We start from the raw sequence: 16,601 nt of genomic DNA, 5'->3' as shown, positions 1-16,601 counted from the left end.
TTCTTTTAATTTTTTTTTGTACTGTACCAGGAACTATGCTGCTTCATTAGTAAATTTACATTGTTACTGTCCTCTATCTTTCCCATCCATGACAGCCATGAAAATACAGCTCAAATGTACATGGATAGTCTTTGTTGTCTTCTGCAACATTTAATTCGGTATCTGGCATTGGACTAGAGTTTGTTGGCATTATTATCTCTGAACCTACCCGTATTCAGGGTAGTTTTTCCCCAGAAATAATTGTTTGTAGTTTTCTATGCTCTATCTTTTTTGTAGATTTTCTGTCCACATATCTCACTTCTATTAACTTCTTTTTATTAATTTCTTTTTCTTTTATGGTGTTTTCAGCATTTAGTGTCGTCTGAAAATTGAATCAGTATGCAGTGTATCCCTTAGACTGGGTCATTAATAAAGATGTTAAATAAAACTGTGACTAACGCTAATCCCTCTGGGACACAGCTGGACACTTCTCTTCCAACTCAGTACATTGCCGCTCATCATTACCCTTTACTTTTGGTCTGTCAGCAAGTTTTCAGTCTATGAGGTGGTGTATCACATCCCAGATCTTCAGAGTTTGTCCACAGAGCAAGATTTTTTTAATAGAAATTGCATCAAACATCATCTCTTCCTGCTTTGTTCCGCCAATGATTATGCCCTTTTTAAAAAATAATTTATCTGATGTCTTATTCATGAGTCCCCTCTTCTTTTGATTGCCATTGTTGTCTTGTTTTTTTCTGAAATTTGATTTTGCTTCCATATTGTCTGTTTTGTTTCTTTTGTATTTTGCTTCTATATTTCGTGTCAATGCCCAACAAATATTTGCCAAGATTCTATAATTTGAATATGAGAAAGGAATTATTAGCATATATTTATAATTTTTTAAATGTAGTACAATACTGCAGAATGCAGAGCAAACATAGATAATGTTACAGTAACTTAGCTACAGTAATAAGCCTATGAAGAGGAATGAGGAAAGAGAACTAAGTATTCTTGCGTAGATTTACTGGAAAGACTTTTAAAAGGTGCCTTACATTTGTTTGCTATCCTCACTAATTCCTTAAGAGTTCCTTAAGATATTGAGTCATATATCAGACAGACATGTTTATTTGGTGTTTCCAGGTATGATTTTTTTTCAGTGTATGTTCTTCATTAATGTTTTTGAGTACTTTCTGATCAACTCTTCAGATATTTCCAGTTTTTCTTTCTCCTTATGCATTTCTGCAAGCCAATGTTTTATTAATTTCTCAGAATTATGTTTTTGGTTACTCATATGTTGCCATAGTGTCTGTGTTCATGTCTTGGTTTGAAGTCTAATACTTTCTGATCAGAGGCACCAGGCATCATTATATACTCACATTCCAAATTCTACCGTCTTGCTGAAGTTCTGTACTGTTGGCTTTTCTGCTGAGTTCTCTTTTTTCCAGGTAATGACATTGCTGATAAAATTGAGTCTCTGAGATGTGTTTTTAAAATATTTGTCTTAGGTATTGAAGACATACTGTGAAGGCAGTAATATAAGTGAAGTAGACCTTACTGCTGGGTCTTTCATTATTTGTATGCAGCCATTAAAGGCAAGATTTTTCCAAAAGGAGAGTAAATATGATAGGCACCCTAAGAACTGGGTTGGCATTCAAAAGTGCTTACTGCTAAGCAACTGCTGTTGTCTCACGTGGTTTGATGCTATCCTCTGCAGTCTTGTATTACAGATAATTTTTGTCATGTATTACAGAGAATTTTTCTTTAACTGAATAGTTTCTTTGATTCTCATCTTAGGATTTCAGAAATATAAATAATTCTGAGAAATGGTGCAGACAGGCAATAAGTATAATAATATGAATAGTGCTACTGGGTTTTGTCACCACTGCAGATAGCTTAAACCAATCTCAAAACCCATGCCGTTTGGCTCAGTTGCCAGCCGGAGGCTTACAGACAGCAGTTAAGATTTTTGTATTGATACAAACATCATAAAGTATCTTTGCCTTAGGCAAATACTTATTTTACTGACTTTTATGATGATTTCATATGGGGGTTTCAGCGTAATTGTGACCACCACCTTTTCTGTGGTAGGATCACAGGTATTCAGGCATTGCTGTTTATGAGCATCTCCTGTGACCGTCTCTCAAAATTCATTCAAGAAAATCACTTCCTTTCCTGCATTTCCAGTTGCATTGTTTCATGTATCTGCCTCCAGATTTATGACTTCTTGCCTGCCACATAGGACAGAGAAACAAGAATTTTTGCTTTTTCATGAGTTGTTTTTTTTTATCCCAATTAGTGATGCAGAAAAACATCACATTGTAGGAGACTAGTGAAAACAGTGATTTCTTTCATAACTTGAAGTTATTTGTTAGCCAAACAGTTTTGTAACTCAATTTTGTGATTCCTTTAAATGACCTAGCTTAGAAAGGTTTAAGCTACCGTTAGGGAATTTGTGAAAGATGTTGGCTGCAAGCAGGTCACCATGTATGTACATTCTGTGCCTGCTTGACCCGTGTCAAAATAGGAAGATAGGAGACTATAATCCTTGCTGATGCATTAAAACAGAGAGGTTAGATTATGTATCTGCAGCAACACACTGTGAATAATGAGCCTCAGCACAGGGCTGGTGCACCTGTCATTGCTGGAGGGCAAAGAGGCAAGTGGTTCCAAAGGGAACTGACCTTTTTCTTTCAGGCATTGAGTCAATCCCTTATCCTAAGGCACACATTCTGCGTTAAAATTATTATAACTCTCCTGGTATTAGGCTGAACAACAGCTTCTGGTGAAAATCTATGGGAAAAAACAGGAAAAATATTGTGGTGATAGTTGTTTGTCTATTGTTTTTAATTAAGTCTTTATAGGAAATATATTCTGTAATTTTGAAAGACATCACTAAGTTCTTCTCTGATAAAGATGAATTTAATTAAAGTTTTAAATAAAATTTTGAAATCTTGTTTGCCTGAATTAACAGCTCACAAGATAGCAAAATATAAATGACAATGTTTATCAGTGAATGGGATAAAAAAATCCTTTTAAATTCTGTATAATACAGTGTATATCAACTGGCTGCTACCTCAACTGAATTTCTATCTGTAAGATCTGATTTACAAATAGACAACTTTCTGTTAAATTATTCACATCTCATAATAATTGATGTAACAGAGTTGATCTTATGCTGGTGCATATTTGATCATAAATTCAATGAAAACAGCCACCATCTTTGTGATGTTTGTCCAGCTAAATCCTTCAGTGAATAAAATAATAAAGATGCCAGCTGTGTTTGTTTTGTGATCACTACCACAAAAGAAGGCTGAAAATACAAATGAATAAAAGACCTAATTTTTCACATTGGATTTATAAACTCAAAATCTTACTGCAAAGAATTCAAATTAGAAAACCTAAATTTTTACTTCTGTCAATTCTCATAAACTTATTGTTTGCTTATGTTGTTCCTATGTTTAAGAATCCAGAGTATTTTTAAAATATTCATATTGTTTGGATCCAAACTTACTAAACGTAAGGGAATCTTGTAAAAATATATGACATTTATGGTTTTCTCTCTGACGTCATTGCACGTTACCAACATTTTTGCATTATCTTCTTTGGTTAGATTTTTATAGCAGTCTTAAAGCTCTGTTTACTACTGTATACTGTTAGTGTGTCTCAAACTTAATTTCACCACCCTGACATAAAAAAATCATGCTCCCGATTATTATTGGCCTTCCTTCAGCGTTATGACTTTTGCAGAATACTGTTATATTCCTTTTATTTCTTTCCTATTTGATCCTTAGAGTGCCCTTGAGTCAAGCTTTATTCGGCAACCATGAGGGCATGAATTTTCCTGAGATGTTGACAGACAGTGTTTGGTGAATATCATTTTCCTGTCAGCTACAGCCTACATCTATACTGCTAACTAAAGCAGAGCCAGGGACTATCTTCTGGCCCCCAGGCCATGTGGCAGGCCTTGGTTACAACTATGCTAAGTAACACTCGGGTGTGCATCTCCTGTGGGCTTTATGTGGTCCCCACACAGCTGCAGGTGCAGTTATTATTTGGGGGTTGTTCAGCATTAGATTTTTAAATCAAAATTTCCAGATTTACTTAAAACCCATGTTGCGGACCGTAGGAATTGTGTTTTCTAGAGTAATATATTTAATGCCTGGTACCTGTGGCCTTTTGGTAATGGTGCCTGGCATGAGTCGTTCCCTGAATTGTGTCTAGGAGTGGATTTGGAGCATGCTAATTGGTGTAGGCAAAAATAATCCAGGGGCAGTGTGGACATTCAGTAGTTGAGCAATCAGGGTCTCTCCCTAGCTCTGCTTAATTTGGCAATATAGGCTTCAAGAGAGAGCTTCTTACTATTCCCTATGCACACTTGAGCATGTTCCCAGTCGAGTTTCCTACTCTCACTGTAATGCTCGTCTTCTTTGTCACTTAGGCCTGAAGCCTCAGGGAGGATTTTTATCTTTCTTTTCCTGTCCCATGCATCCAGAACGCTATAAACATTTTACAATATTTTCCAACATACTTTTTTTTTCTTCCCCAACCAATTCTGCCACCCTGATCTTGATTATTGTAATATAGTTTTCATGTTCTCTCCTGATCAGCACCCTTCTTCAGATCATACAAAAAGCAGCTAGTAAATTCAGTTTATTTTTTTTGTCTTGTTTAGCTCCCATCCAACACTGATCATTTCACTCCCTCATTTTGAGCTCCTTCTTATCTTTTTCAAAAACTCCGTAATTTTGCCTCTTCCTCTTTTCCTTCACAAAGCCATCTATTTGCTCCCATTCCCTATTTTTGTGTCAGTGATCCCTTTCTTATATTTAAGCCTTCTCCTGTCCCCTGGATAACTCAGACAGACTCATAACTACTGCCTTCCTTTCTGGGAATCAGAGGGGCTTGTGCCCAGATACTGCATTTATCAGCTGCTTGTGGTTCCTTTTCTCCAGGCTTCTTGTTCTCATTTTGGAAGCTTCTAGGACTTGTCAGCCTCAAATATCTGCTTTCACAGAAGGTTAATGTCCATTTAGAACCCTAAAACAAGACCTAGATGTTTATTTACTGCCCCGTCTGATTCAGTGACAGCACACATGACCAGACCTGTCACAGAGCTCCATGGTTTCCAGAATTCCACATGTGCAAAATCTTTTGAAAATCCAGCTGCTTATTTTGGGTCATTAGAAGTGGTCTGAGCTCTGCTGGCAGTCAATTTTTAGTGATAGCTGGCTCATTGGGAAATCTGACCTTTAGCGGTCACTATTATAGATAACAATTTTGATTTTAGTTCTTAAATCACCTATGCTGATTTATGCCTAAATAGCAGTAACTCCCTGCTTAGCTGTCTCTCTTTCATGATACTTTGACAGGATAGGATTTGCAAAAATAGTTCAGGGTTGAGTTCTTCCCTACTGCAAGCCAATTTCTGAGTGTCAGCTCTGCATCCTCATGTGTATGTTAGTACAGGCACTTAAAAGTCCCCGTATTTCAGTAATTGGTAGTTAAAATATATGATATTTGTGGCTTGGTGCTTGACCTCCAAGCTGTTTATAGGTTAAAAGGCATAAACTCTTGCATAAAATTCAAGCAACTTTCTAAAAAGGTACTTCCATACGGGTATATGTGGATGTGTAATGTTTCACTTTTTTAAAAAAATCAATGCAAAATCATGTTGTGCTTTCTCCAAATTGCATACTAGAGAGATCCCTGATTTCTCCTTCTATGGGGGGCTGCCTAAGAAACCTAGGGGTTTTTCCGTCTTCAAGTTCAAAGTCGAATTCATACTGCCTTTAACAGATTAACGCAAGCATATTTGTCTCTCAGCAAGTATTACTGCTGTTGGCATCAGGCACTGAATTTTCAGTCTGCCAGCTTCTCCCTACCTAATGTTCACTTTAGAAAGTATCTGTCTCCATTAATGTAAAGAAGGAGTGGTGTGCTAAATCAGAAGAGTGGATCTGGAGAAGGAATAGCACTTTCTGCACCACAGTGCTGGTGTGAATGTAGTGTCCCATCCTGTGTTCTCTTCTAATTTCATCTGAACCAAGTACATGAGGGTTAGGGAGCTGCAGCTAGTTGTATATGATGTCTGTCTAAATACAGAGGCATAATAATACATAATAAGGTGGTTTTGACTGCATAGCTTGAATATATTGCCCATATGCTCTCATTATAACCATTTCAGTCTCCTCCTCTCAGTGTTTACTAGTTCTACATCATTTCCCTGTCATATCTTAGCTTAGGAATATAGTTGCAAAAAGATCAGGATGCCTGCTTTTACATAATTGCTTAGTCTCATTGGGTTCAGCCAGGCAACTCATCTATACTAAGCTAAATACATGCATATGCCTGGGGTCTGTCTTCCTGAGCTTTCTAGGCTTGGGGCATTCTCTCTGCCTCCAAATCTCTATCCACTTTTAATGAGCTGTATAAATAAATACAAAGTACTCCTGTTGGTTTCATATCCATAAAAAATATATTTTATTAGTAGGGAGGTATACAGTAATAGAAAAGATCACACCATGCTGTGGTTTAGGGAGCTGTGGGAGGACAGGATGAGTAGCTGCTTCCAAATGGTTGATGGATCTGAGGCCCTGGCAAGACAGAATTGTAGGTTAACTGTGATAAATGATCTTTGACTTCACTGACTAAGGCAAGGTCATCCTTCTTGGGGCACTGCCTGCATGCTGCAGCCTTGCAGCAAACTCTTGTTGAAGTTCTTGAGCAAACAGACCAGTTCTTATTTACATTGGAATGAAATTAAGACTTCTGAAACCCAAGATGATAAAATATCAGACAAGATGGTAGAGTTGTATAAAGCAGCAGTAATGTTTACTTACTAGCACTTAGTTCTGTCTTTTTGTTTGTTTCCTAAAGGCAATAGGTCCAGAAAGATGGCTGGATAAAGGAAGTAAAAGAAAACTTAATTTGCTACCCTAATGGGTGCACCCACTTGACAAATTTGAAATTCAGTTTGTTTGGGGTTTTTTGGTTTCCTTTGTAATATCTTTTGCATGGATTTACTTGAAGAGAAGAATCCAGGCTGTGGAGGGTGGGAGGGGAAGGAAAAGCACAGAGCTTTGACTACATTGTGTGCCAAAGGTTTATTTCAGCTATTTCTATCTTGGGGGTTGAGGGGGTTATTCCCTCCATTTTTTTTGGCTTATGTCCAGCCAGTGAGGAAATAAATATGTGAAGGAAGAATGCTATGGAATGTTAACTCCACTGCTGTATTTTCTTCCTTTTATGAAGCCCCGAGATTCAGTGAAGTTGATATAAATTCACCATGCCTTATTTTAAAAAGCATAACAGAAAGGCATTCTTCCTTTAAGAGTCAGACTGTAAAAGGTGATTTTCTTTCACTCAGTTTGGTTTAAGCCTGTAAAAAGCATTAAGTGAAAAATCTGATATATTTGTTAGGGCATTTATTGCATTACTAACTTATATTTTCAGTTCTCAGTGAAAGGTTTATAGAGAACATAAACCTTGAAGAGTTTTAGTTCAGGATTAAGGTTATATTTTCTCCATTTTCTGCTGAAATAATAGTTCATAAAATGATTGTTAGTAATTATTTTTAGCTCTGTTTATTTTCCAGGGATGTTCTGTTCAACTTTCTGAAGTGCACAAAGACAGCCTTTAAAAAACATTCACCTTGATCAGAAGATTCATGCCCTTTAAAGAATTTCCAAATAATCAAAAGCTTCACTGATATGTCACCACTGTGTTATTGTTCTTCATTAATTGCACTTACAGCAAACAAAGATGTTCCAGTAAATTACAAATCCAACATATTCTGTAATGGTCTTTCGCAGTGTAAGTAATGTGCTATGTCTTCCATAATTAGTATCTTTAATATTGGGCTAATTGGGATGCTGAAAGAATTAAAATAGCTGATTGGTGGTGACATATAAAATCAAAAAGAAGTAATTGCTAAATTCTTTCTAGGACAAAATAGTAAGGCATGTTGTAATTAAAATTTATTAGGAAATACTTATTCTGGAAAATACCTGCATCTAAGAGAAACTGCTGAAAACTGAATAAAATAATGTGAATTACTTAAGGTAGCCCTCTTTTAGTTTAATGAGTTAGCTGTGGTTTTAAACAGTTGCAAAACACTGTACCCAGTAGTCACGTTGCCTGGAATATCACAACCCCAGAATTCTCAGGCATTAAGGAAGTTACATGATCCTAAAACAGAAAAACAAATTCTCAATAGCTTAGAGTATGTTATCACTGGACATATATTGTATGTTTAATGTTTAAATAAGCTTTTCTTCATTTTAATGTCTGCTGTGTAGACTCTATACTTCTTTCTTCATTTGATGCTCCAGCATATATTGTCCTGCCAGAAAGATGCCTTGCATCAAATGTTCTGATGCTTACTCTATATCAGAATAGTATAGAACAAGGAGGGGAAATATCTGCAATATTGTCTATGAACAGTATTAGCTATCTTCCTGCCATAAGTTCTCAATAGTTGGTGCTGCGTTTGTTTGGAAGGTTTCACAGCCCAGCATATTTATTCTGAGACACCAGAGCAAGGGCTAGTCTGGGTGCATGTCAGGCTACAGAAGAACAAAACACAGGATACTGTTATATATTGTCTGTTGTCTATTGTCTGATTCTCTTTAAGCTTAGCATTTAAACATCAGATCTACCAAATTCAATTATAAGGTGATGTGTTCTGTAATGGTGTTAATGTTCTGCTTCCTCTATGAAGCAAACCTTTCAAGCTGGATTTCTCAAGCAGCATTATGTTGAAGAAATATCTCAGTACATCTGAAACAGACATGAAAACACATCAAATCTAGTGCAGAAAGATATTCAGGGAGAAATAGACTTGTATCTAAGTTTTTGTCTTGAGTTGCATTCAATGATTACACATACAAATGATTTTATGATCAAGTTGTAATTTAGCTTAATGGCCACTGGCAAATGTGAATTGCCTTGAAAGGTTGGATCACTTCATTGTCTAGCTTAGGTGTGACCAGACTGAGTCTCTGAAGCCTAATGTGACTCATGAGCAGTTAAGCATCTTAATTCTCTGTTCTGAGTTCAGGAGTTGCAACTATAATTATGATTTACCTACTGGGTTGATAGATTCTTTTAAAAATTTACCAAGTATATAAAAATGTACGACTAGAGGTAAATCTGTATTAATTAAAATAGAAAGAAAACCTACTTGCCTATATTGTTAGAACCTTCTTTTGGTATGTTCACTTTTTTTTCATTAAATGCTATTCATCTTGGCTCCTTTCCAGCTAATGGCATCTGTGCAACTGTCAAGTGAGAATTAGTTCAGACAGGCCAGGGTTATTATTACCTTCCTGGAATGCACTGAATGAACTCACCTCCATAGCCTTCCAAATGGGACTCTGACCTCTGCAACATCGACATTAACAGCAATACCAAGGAATCAAACACTGATACTTTTCTTTTTATCGCTGTGCCATATCAGTGCATATTTATCATCGGTTGTCATGGCTCTTACTGTAATAATAAATATTTTGACCACCTTTTCAGTACTTCAATGGAGCAGACTGCTGATGCTGTGATATGGTAACAATTAAAAGCAATCAAACTAATTTCTAAATTTCTGAAGAGATCCTTTCATACACCCTCATGGAAATGATGATGATCTGAAAACTGTGGAGTGCAGAAGCACAGACCACAGAGCACAGAGCAAGGGCAGATGCTGGGAGCACCATAACTGTGTTAGTGCAGACTTTGCCCCAGTCTAGCTCATCCAAGAAACCTGAGCAAGATGTTGCACTAATATGACAATCTTGCTTCTAGTGAGGTACTGAGCTACAAGAGCGCAGTTAAATTGATGGCCTAGGCAGCCTGGAGACCAGATTTTCCTACCCTGCATGTGTAGAGAGCTCAGTGTTTCTGAATCTAAACTGTTGCCAGTATCTCAATTTGGGATGCAGGTGTAGGGGAAAATCTCAGCACTGACGTGTCATTCCTGTGGCTCTGTTTGATTGTATTATTTACTGTATAGTTTGACTTGAGGTACCTCTACACTACGCTGTAGAGCAAATTCTGTATTTTGTGATTGATCAGCAGTGAGTAAAACACTGCTTCAGTGAGCCTTCAAACAGCTTTGTCTCTCTTTGTTCATCAGTTTTAGTCCTCAATACCCTCTGTGTAAAACACTGAAAAAATGGTAACATCTTTACTCTGTAAGATTCTCTTCTTGAGGTACCACCTTATGCCTTTATCTGTATCAAAAGCTAAAAGCATCGCATCAAAACTTGTTTTCACTTGTGGTGGTTTCATGATGGCTAAATGAGCTCTACAAAAGCTCCATGGAGGCACACCAGGCGCGTTAGGGAAGCAGCTCCTGCATGCTGGAGCTGGCACGTCAGGTCTTTGAAGACGGTAGGTGTTCTCGGCATGGCTGTAACTACAGAAAAAGCCGTTGTATTTTGTAAAAAAGGAAATGCTACTTAAGGTAAGCCCTGCTCTCGGTGCCACATAGCTGCTGCTAATACCATGGCGTGCATATTCAGAGGTACAATCAAGGCACATGAGGGTATGTCTGTATCTGCTGATCAGAAGAAAATGATTTGCAAAGAAAGCATTAACTACAATATATGGTGCTGTACAGTGTCAGAACCCAGGAGAGGCTAAAGGCAAGGACAAGTAGGAAAGATTGCTGTCCTCAAGCAGACTTGGGTGAAAATGGAGAGTAGAACCATTGTGGCAGTGTGTTGGTAGTGAGGTACCACAGGGACTGTACAGGAACCCTGTTTTTGAGGGGAGCACAGCGTCCTGTGTGAAACAAGCTGTGTATGGCTACTGTATGGCTGCCTGATTTATACCAATTTGTTTGTTCTCTTTGTACCTATTAAACTTTAAACTCTACTAAATGGTGTGATTGTTCAGGTTAACGGTTGTTTTGTCTTTCAGCATTTCAGGTTGGGAGTGATTGCTTAGAATAAAGAAGCAGAGCTGAGATTTCCAAGGGGAATTAGGTGCCTCTCTCCTCTAGGCCATGCCATTAGTGCCAGTTGAGAAATTAATTAATGATACATTGTGAGCGTAGTATCTTCACATGGAAAATATGCACAGCAAACGATTTTTGCTTTGGGAAGTATTTACCTCATGCTGTTAAGAGCATATAGACAGCATATTATCTCCATTTGTTTCAATGCCCATTTGTCTTAATTATTAATGTGAATTTGAGCTGCCTTCTTCATTGCATTTAAAAGCAAATCACCCCAAGTTCAGAAGTTCACTGCACATGCCCCAAACTTTTTTTTCTCAAGAGCTTAAAGCAAACTTCAGTGATCTTAGTCATGTTCTGCTTGACCAAATACTGACCTTCCTTTGCAGTAGAAAGACATTTAAGCCTGTTTTCTGAAATTAAATCAAATTCTTGTAATCCAATGAGATTTACAACTGCTCAAGTCTAGTCAGATTCATATATGTTTCAAGTGAGACAGGTTCATATGGTGTTTGTTTTTCTTGAGCTAAGGTGGTATGCAGCACTTGGGATTAAATTGAAAATCAGTGTGTTTCACAAATGTCATCAGAGTAGGTGTGTAAAAATGTTCCCAGTATTTCTCAAAATAATATCTACATATAATTTAATGCTCATTGCCAAAGGTTTCTCTGTATTCTGCTGTACACCACATTTTCTGAAAGTATGTATGCTGTCATGGCTAGTAACCGTTCTTCAGTGATTAGTGTGACAGTAAGTGAAGCGTGAATATTGAGACTTGCCATATCATGCATGCCAAGTTCCTATATGGCCCAACTGCTGTGAGACAAAACATGCTATTATGTTTTAGACACAAAGCCATATTGTATGAAATTCCATCCTGTCTCGTACTGAAGAAGGTGTATTTAAAAACCAAATCTTTTTTCTTTTCTTTAGTACTTTTTGTTAACTTTTCTGTATTAGCTATTTAACTACTGAACCCCATCAGAAAATTTAGCCTTTGTCCCTACTAAGAAATCATCTTTTAAGTTTAAATCAGGCAAATTATTAATGTTTTAAGGAGGATATTTTAAAGAGACTATTGTGAAAAAAAAATAATGAAAGAAACAAAGGCAAATGTTTCAACGTTCCAGACCACTGAGGTTATGCACTAAATGGGGTTTTCCGAACAATTCCGGTGTAGCATATGTAATTTAAACACATGATCATACAGTGCATTTTTCAGAAGTAAAATAATAGCTTGTCTTTAAACAAAGCAACAAATTAGTCATGCATTCCACTAAGGCATCAGTTTTAATACTGACAATGTCAGGAGCCCACATGCATATGCTTTTTGCAGTGTCCACTGATTTCCAGAAGTGACCTTCGCAGAATACATGAGTTTTGGAGAAGATTTTTTTCATTTCTGTGCCAAGCTCCATAAACAAAATTAGAACTTTGATGTAGAACTTTAAAAGTACAGCTGAGCCTAGGTGAAAGTGATGATTTGATCCATGGGTTACTTGGGTGATCTTTGGCCTGTATTACACAGAAAGTGACACTAGATCATTATGGTCCCTTCTCAGTTTAAAATCCATAAATGCTTGGAAACATAGTACTAATAATGTAGCAACTAGAATTTTCAAAGCAACTAACAACTAACAAACAACTAACTAACTAACTAACAACTAACAACACCCCCACACCCCGAGCACTACCTGGAGTATGATTAGTGCAGGTAGGTCTAATAATTATAGCAGATTGATCTATTTTTGCAGACTGTGCAATGAATATAGTCTTTTTTCTATGTAATAATTATAAAACCAGCTCTAATTATGGCTGATTTATTCATGATTATTTAATTAGTTGATGTGATTATGTTGCAGCCTTAGATATTTTTGTTGAGTTTATATTGTATTAATGGATAATCTGCTGATTATTTGATGCTTATCTTTGGTTTCTTGATTGATTTCAGTAAACAGGTATATTTTTTTTGTATCTAAACTGGCAAGGTGACTTTGGATTTCTAAACTGTTCCTACTCAAAATATTTTCAATTTATATTATTTAATCTGATTTTCTTGCAAAAAAAACCCAACAATAAACCTTTGCAGTATGCCAGGTACACTGATGACCTTTAATACAGTCAAAATGTTAGCATTGCTCTGTTTGAGGAACTACAGTGTCATCCATAATTTTGCTTGCAATTCAGAATTAGCTAATATTTGAATGTTACTTTCTCTTGCTTTGTCTTACTTAATTAGCATCTTCACTATACCTGTGGGTTAGCTAATGAATGGTGTAATTCTTATATTGGAAAGTAATGTTTCACTACTTACTTAAGTGGCCTCATTTTTCTGAATTAACAGTAGTTCTTATTCAAGACAGAGCAAGTTTACTATTGTTCCTAAAAAGGATGCATCTACCTCTGTGGGGAAAAAAAATGACATTGATGAAATGCATTGCCAGAACCTCTGAACAATTAATTGATGCAGGGGGGATTAGGGCTCGACAGGCCTCACAAATTTAATATAATCACCATTACATGGAAATTTTGGATGTGTAGAAGAATTAATACCAATTCTCCCTGAATATTTACTCCTCCCTTTCCTGTTCTTTCTTATAAATAACCTTTTCTTTTGGTATTTTGCTGTGTTCTGTGATAAAATTATCAGTAATTTTCATAAAAGTTTAATGAAGAATTCATTAAAAAAAACATTCAAGATGCTTCTATTTTGTCACAAACTGAAAATGAAAACAGAAAAAATTATGCCCAAACACTGGAGTTCAGATGTTTAACCTGAAATAGCAGTTCTGAATCCTAATCCTGGGAGTTCCATGAAATTATGACTGATGAGATACAATGTCCCAAAGTGGTCAGCACTTCTAGGCAATTCATCCCTGGGCAATTTCTGGACAAATATCCTGCCAGTTCTCAAGTAGAGATCAGATAGGCACAGTATTCAAATTTCTATCTAACATGCAGTTGCTAGAAATTAAAAAGACAGCCAGTGGCATATTTTTTGAATGATTGCAAATACCAGCATATCATACATATGCCAGCACATAATTTAGTAGAGATGCTTTTGACTTTTAATTTATTTTTCACACCAGCTATAGTATGGGCATGGACAAAATGTCCTTGTGACATTTGTAACTTAAAGGTCTCAATGTAATAACAATTTATTTTTTTCATTTAGTGTTTTTGGTGTTGTCTGTTCTTTGTTGAATAGACAGTTTTCACCTCTGCATATGCTGATCCATATACATTAGGCCATGTCAGCCTAGGAAAAGAGTGATGCTGTTTAATCCATCTTCTTGAATTTGTTTTCTGGAAAGTCAGCTTGAGCTGAAAATAATGAACATTTGCATGAAACATGCTGTAGGATTATCGATTTTAGAGGATAACATCATCTTTTTCAAATACTGTGGTGTTTTGGACTGAAGTTGAGAAAACAGTGCATTTAAAAATAGAGACCTTTTATACACTTTGGCATTTAACCAACAAGAGATCTTTATTGAGCATGGTTGAATTTATGAAGTTACCTATTAATAATAGAGACATGGTGTTGACAAGATTTAGCATCTCTTTTTGACTGCATATTACAAAAAGTTTGGTAGCTTTGGAAATTTAGGAGGCAGCTGTAGGTTACTAGACCCAGGCCACATATTACTGATTACCATTTTACTTTCTCCCCTCCAAGTCTATTACTTTTAGATTATATCTTGCAATATTCCCAAGAATATAGCTCCCAGTGAAACAAAAAGTTTTCTCAGACTTCTCTAGGAAGCTTAGAAAAGATAATTCACTTACAGTTTAATGTTTGCATTGCTTTAACACTTAATGAAGAGTCAACCCCCTGCCATGTGAATATATGAACAAGTAAGAAGTCAGTACGTCCCGAAAGACAAATGTCTTTGTGAAACAGGATGCGAATGTTGCAAGTTTAGCATCATTGGATTTAAAATTTGATACTCATGAAGTTGTATAAATGTTGCTGTTATTGTGAGCTTGGATTTCATGCTTTTAGATAGTAATAAGCATTTTTTTTCCAGCACTGTACATTTTTAGTCTGTCAGTATGCTCAATAAAACATAAATGGAAGAATCAAAACAGTTGCTTTCAAGATGCTGTTGCTCATGATGCTTTAGGATACTAGGCAGGGTATATGTGATATGGTATATTATATGCTCTGTAGTTGTAAAATTGTAAAATTTTGAGCTGCCAAGACAGAAATAATTCATTAACTCCCTAACCTGAGGAATAGCTTTCTTGGCCATGCTCCTGGCTATCAAGATTTGGTGTTTCAATTTGCTGACTGCAGATGGAATTAGTAAACAGAATAATGATACTGTTTTTCAGAAAAACCTTGTTTGTGTTTCAGGCTGAGCTATGTGAACCACGCAGAAGATCTAGCCTCCAAACTACTCCAGTGTTTCCCAAAGAACAGATTGTCAGCACAGGCAGCTCTGAGCCATGAGTATTTCAGTGATCTGCCCCCACGGCTATGGGAGTTAACTGATAGTGAGTATAACCACCTTGAGATGGCTTGAAAACAAAGATGCTAGTTCGTACAGATGCATTTGTGTGTGCTAACCCTCACATGCAGACAGCTTCATGGACATACACAGCCACACACCAAATATGTGACTGTGATTGTGTAGATTGAAATTACATAGTTAGCTTGACACAGGACAAAATGGATTCTTTTTTTTTTTTTTTTTTTTGCTATCTCTGCTCTGCAGTCTGCAGCCTGCTATCTTTGTATTTGATTATGTGTGCAGCCAATTGAATTGTTATAAAGCAAAAGGAAAATACAATTTACATATTTAGTGCTTCTCACTTTATAACATACAGTACTTCTTAACTAGCTGCAGCACACAGGATAAAAATCCAGCTGTGTTTGATTCACAGAATCTCTGTATGTTATAGCAGTAACCTTTAAGAAAGGACTTGGCATTCAGAGGTCTGAAAAACACCAAGTAGACAATGAGTTATTTTGATGAATCAGACTGTGTACAAAGAGATTATATTCTTAACTAAGCATGCTTTTACTGTTTACATACATCTTTTTATTTCTTTCATTAAACAAAATGCATTCCAGTTGACCTGTCATAAATATTCCTATCATCATGTATGTTGCCAATTATCTCTTTAGTAATTGTAAATCTTTTATATTGTACACATCTGTGTCATTTCTCAGTGTTAAAAGCACACTACTATTTATTCTGGGGAAAAAGTACTATCATGCATGATATTTTTTATTCGGAGAAGGTTCTTTTATTAAAAAGAGGTTTCACAGGGGAATAACAGCATTTTGCTTTAACTCAGTATGGTGAAGAGATGCATGCTTGCATTGGAACACTGTATGTTCTTTTCTGCTTACATCCATTAGCAAAGAATCTAAATCCAGTACTTCAAGGCAGAAGGTTCAGAGATGCAACCATGGAACATGTGTGTGTAACTGTGGCTGATTTAAAAGTTTGCTTGTAAAATATAGCTCCCTTTCTGAATATTAAGCCATGATAGAATCTGCTTGCTTCAGTGTCTGTATGAAAACTTTCATCTTCCAGAGGTTTAGCTTTTCCACCCTCAACAGCTGTAGTAGCCATATTTTGAGCTGGTTCTGTGGCCTGGCTGTCCAAGTACCCTACTCCCAGCTCTACTCTGAGGATTGCTCTCCCGTTTGTAAAAT

General features: G+C 36.5%; 1 protein-coding gene across 6 annotated transcripts in view; it reads left to right on the top strand.

Moving 5' to 3' along the window:
• Positions 1 to 16,601, top strand: part of CDK14 (cyclin dependent kinase 14) — a 309,078-nt gene that overhangs the window by 228,335 nt on the left and 64,142 nt on the right. For all 6 annotated transcript variants that reach the window (XM_050333417.1, XM_050333452.1, XM_050333444.1 and 3 more), the window contains one exon: positions 15,291 to 15,430. In XM_050333417.1, coding sequence (XP_050189374.1) covers positions 15,291 to 15,430 — 140 coding nt within the window. The remainder of the gene's footprint in view (positions 1 to 15,290; positions 15,431 to 16,601) is intronic.

This window comes from Myiozetetes cayanensis, unplaced genomic scaffold (genome assembly GCF_022539395.1).
Source record: "Myiozetetes cayanensis isolate MyiCay16 unplaced genomic scaffold, myiCay2020 scf1, whole genome shotgun sequence".
NCBI lineage: Eukaryota > Metazoa > Chordata > Aves > Passeriformes > Tyrannidae > Myiozetetes > Myiozetetes cayanensis.
Note: the sequence above shows the minus strand (reverse complement) of the source record. Positions and strands in the feature narration are given on the sequence as shown.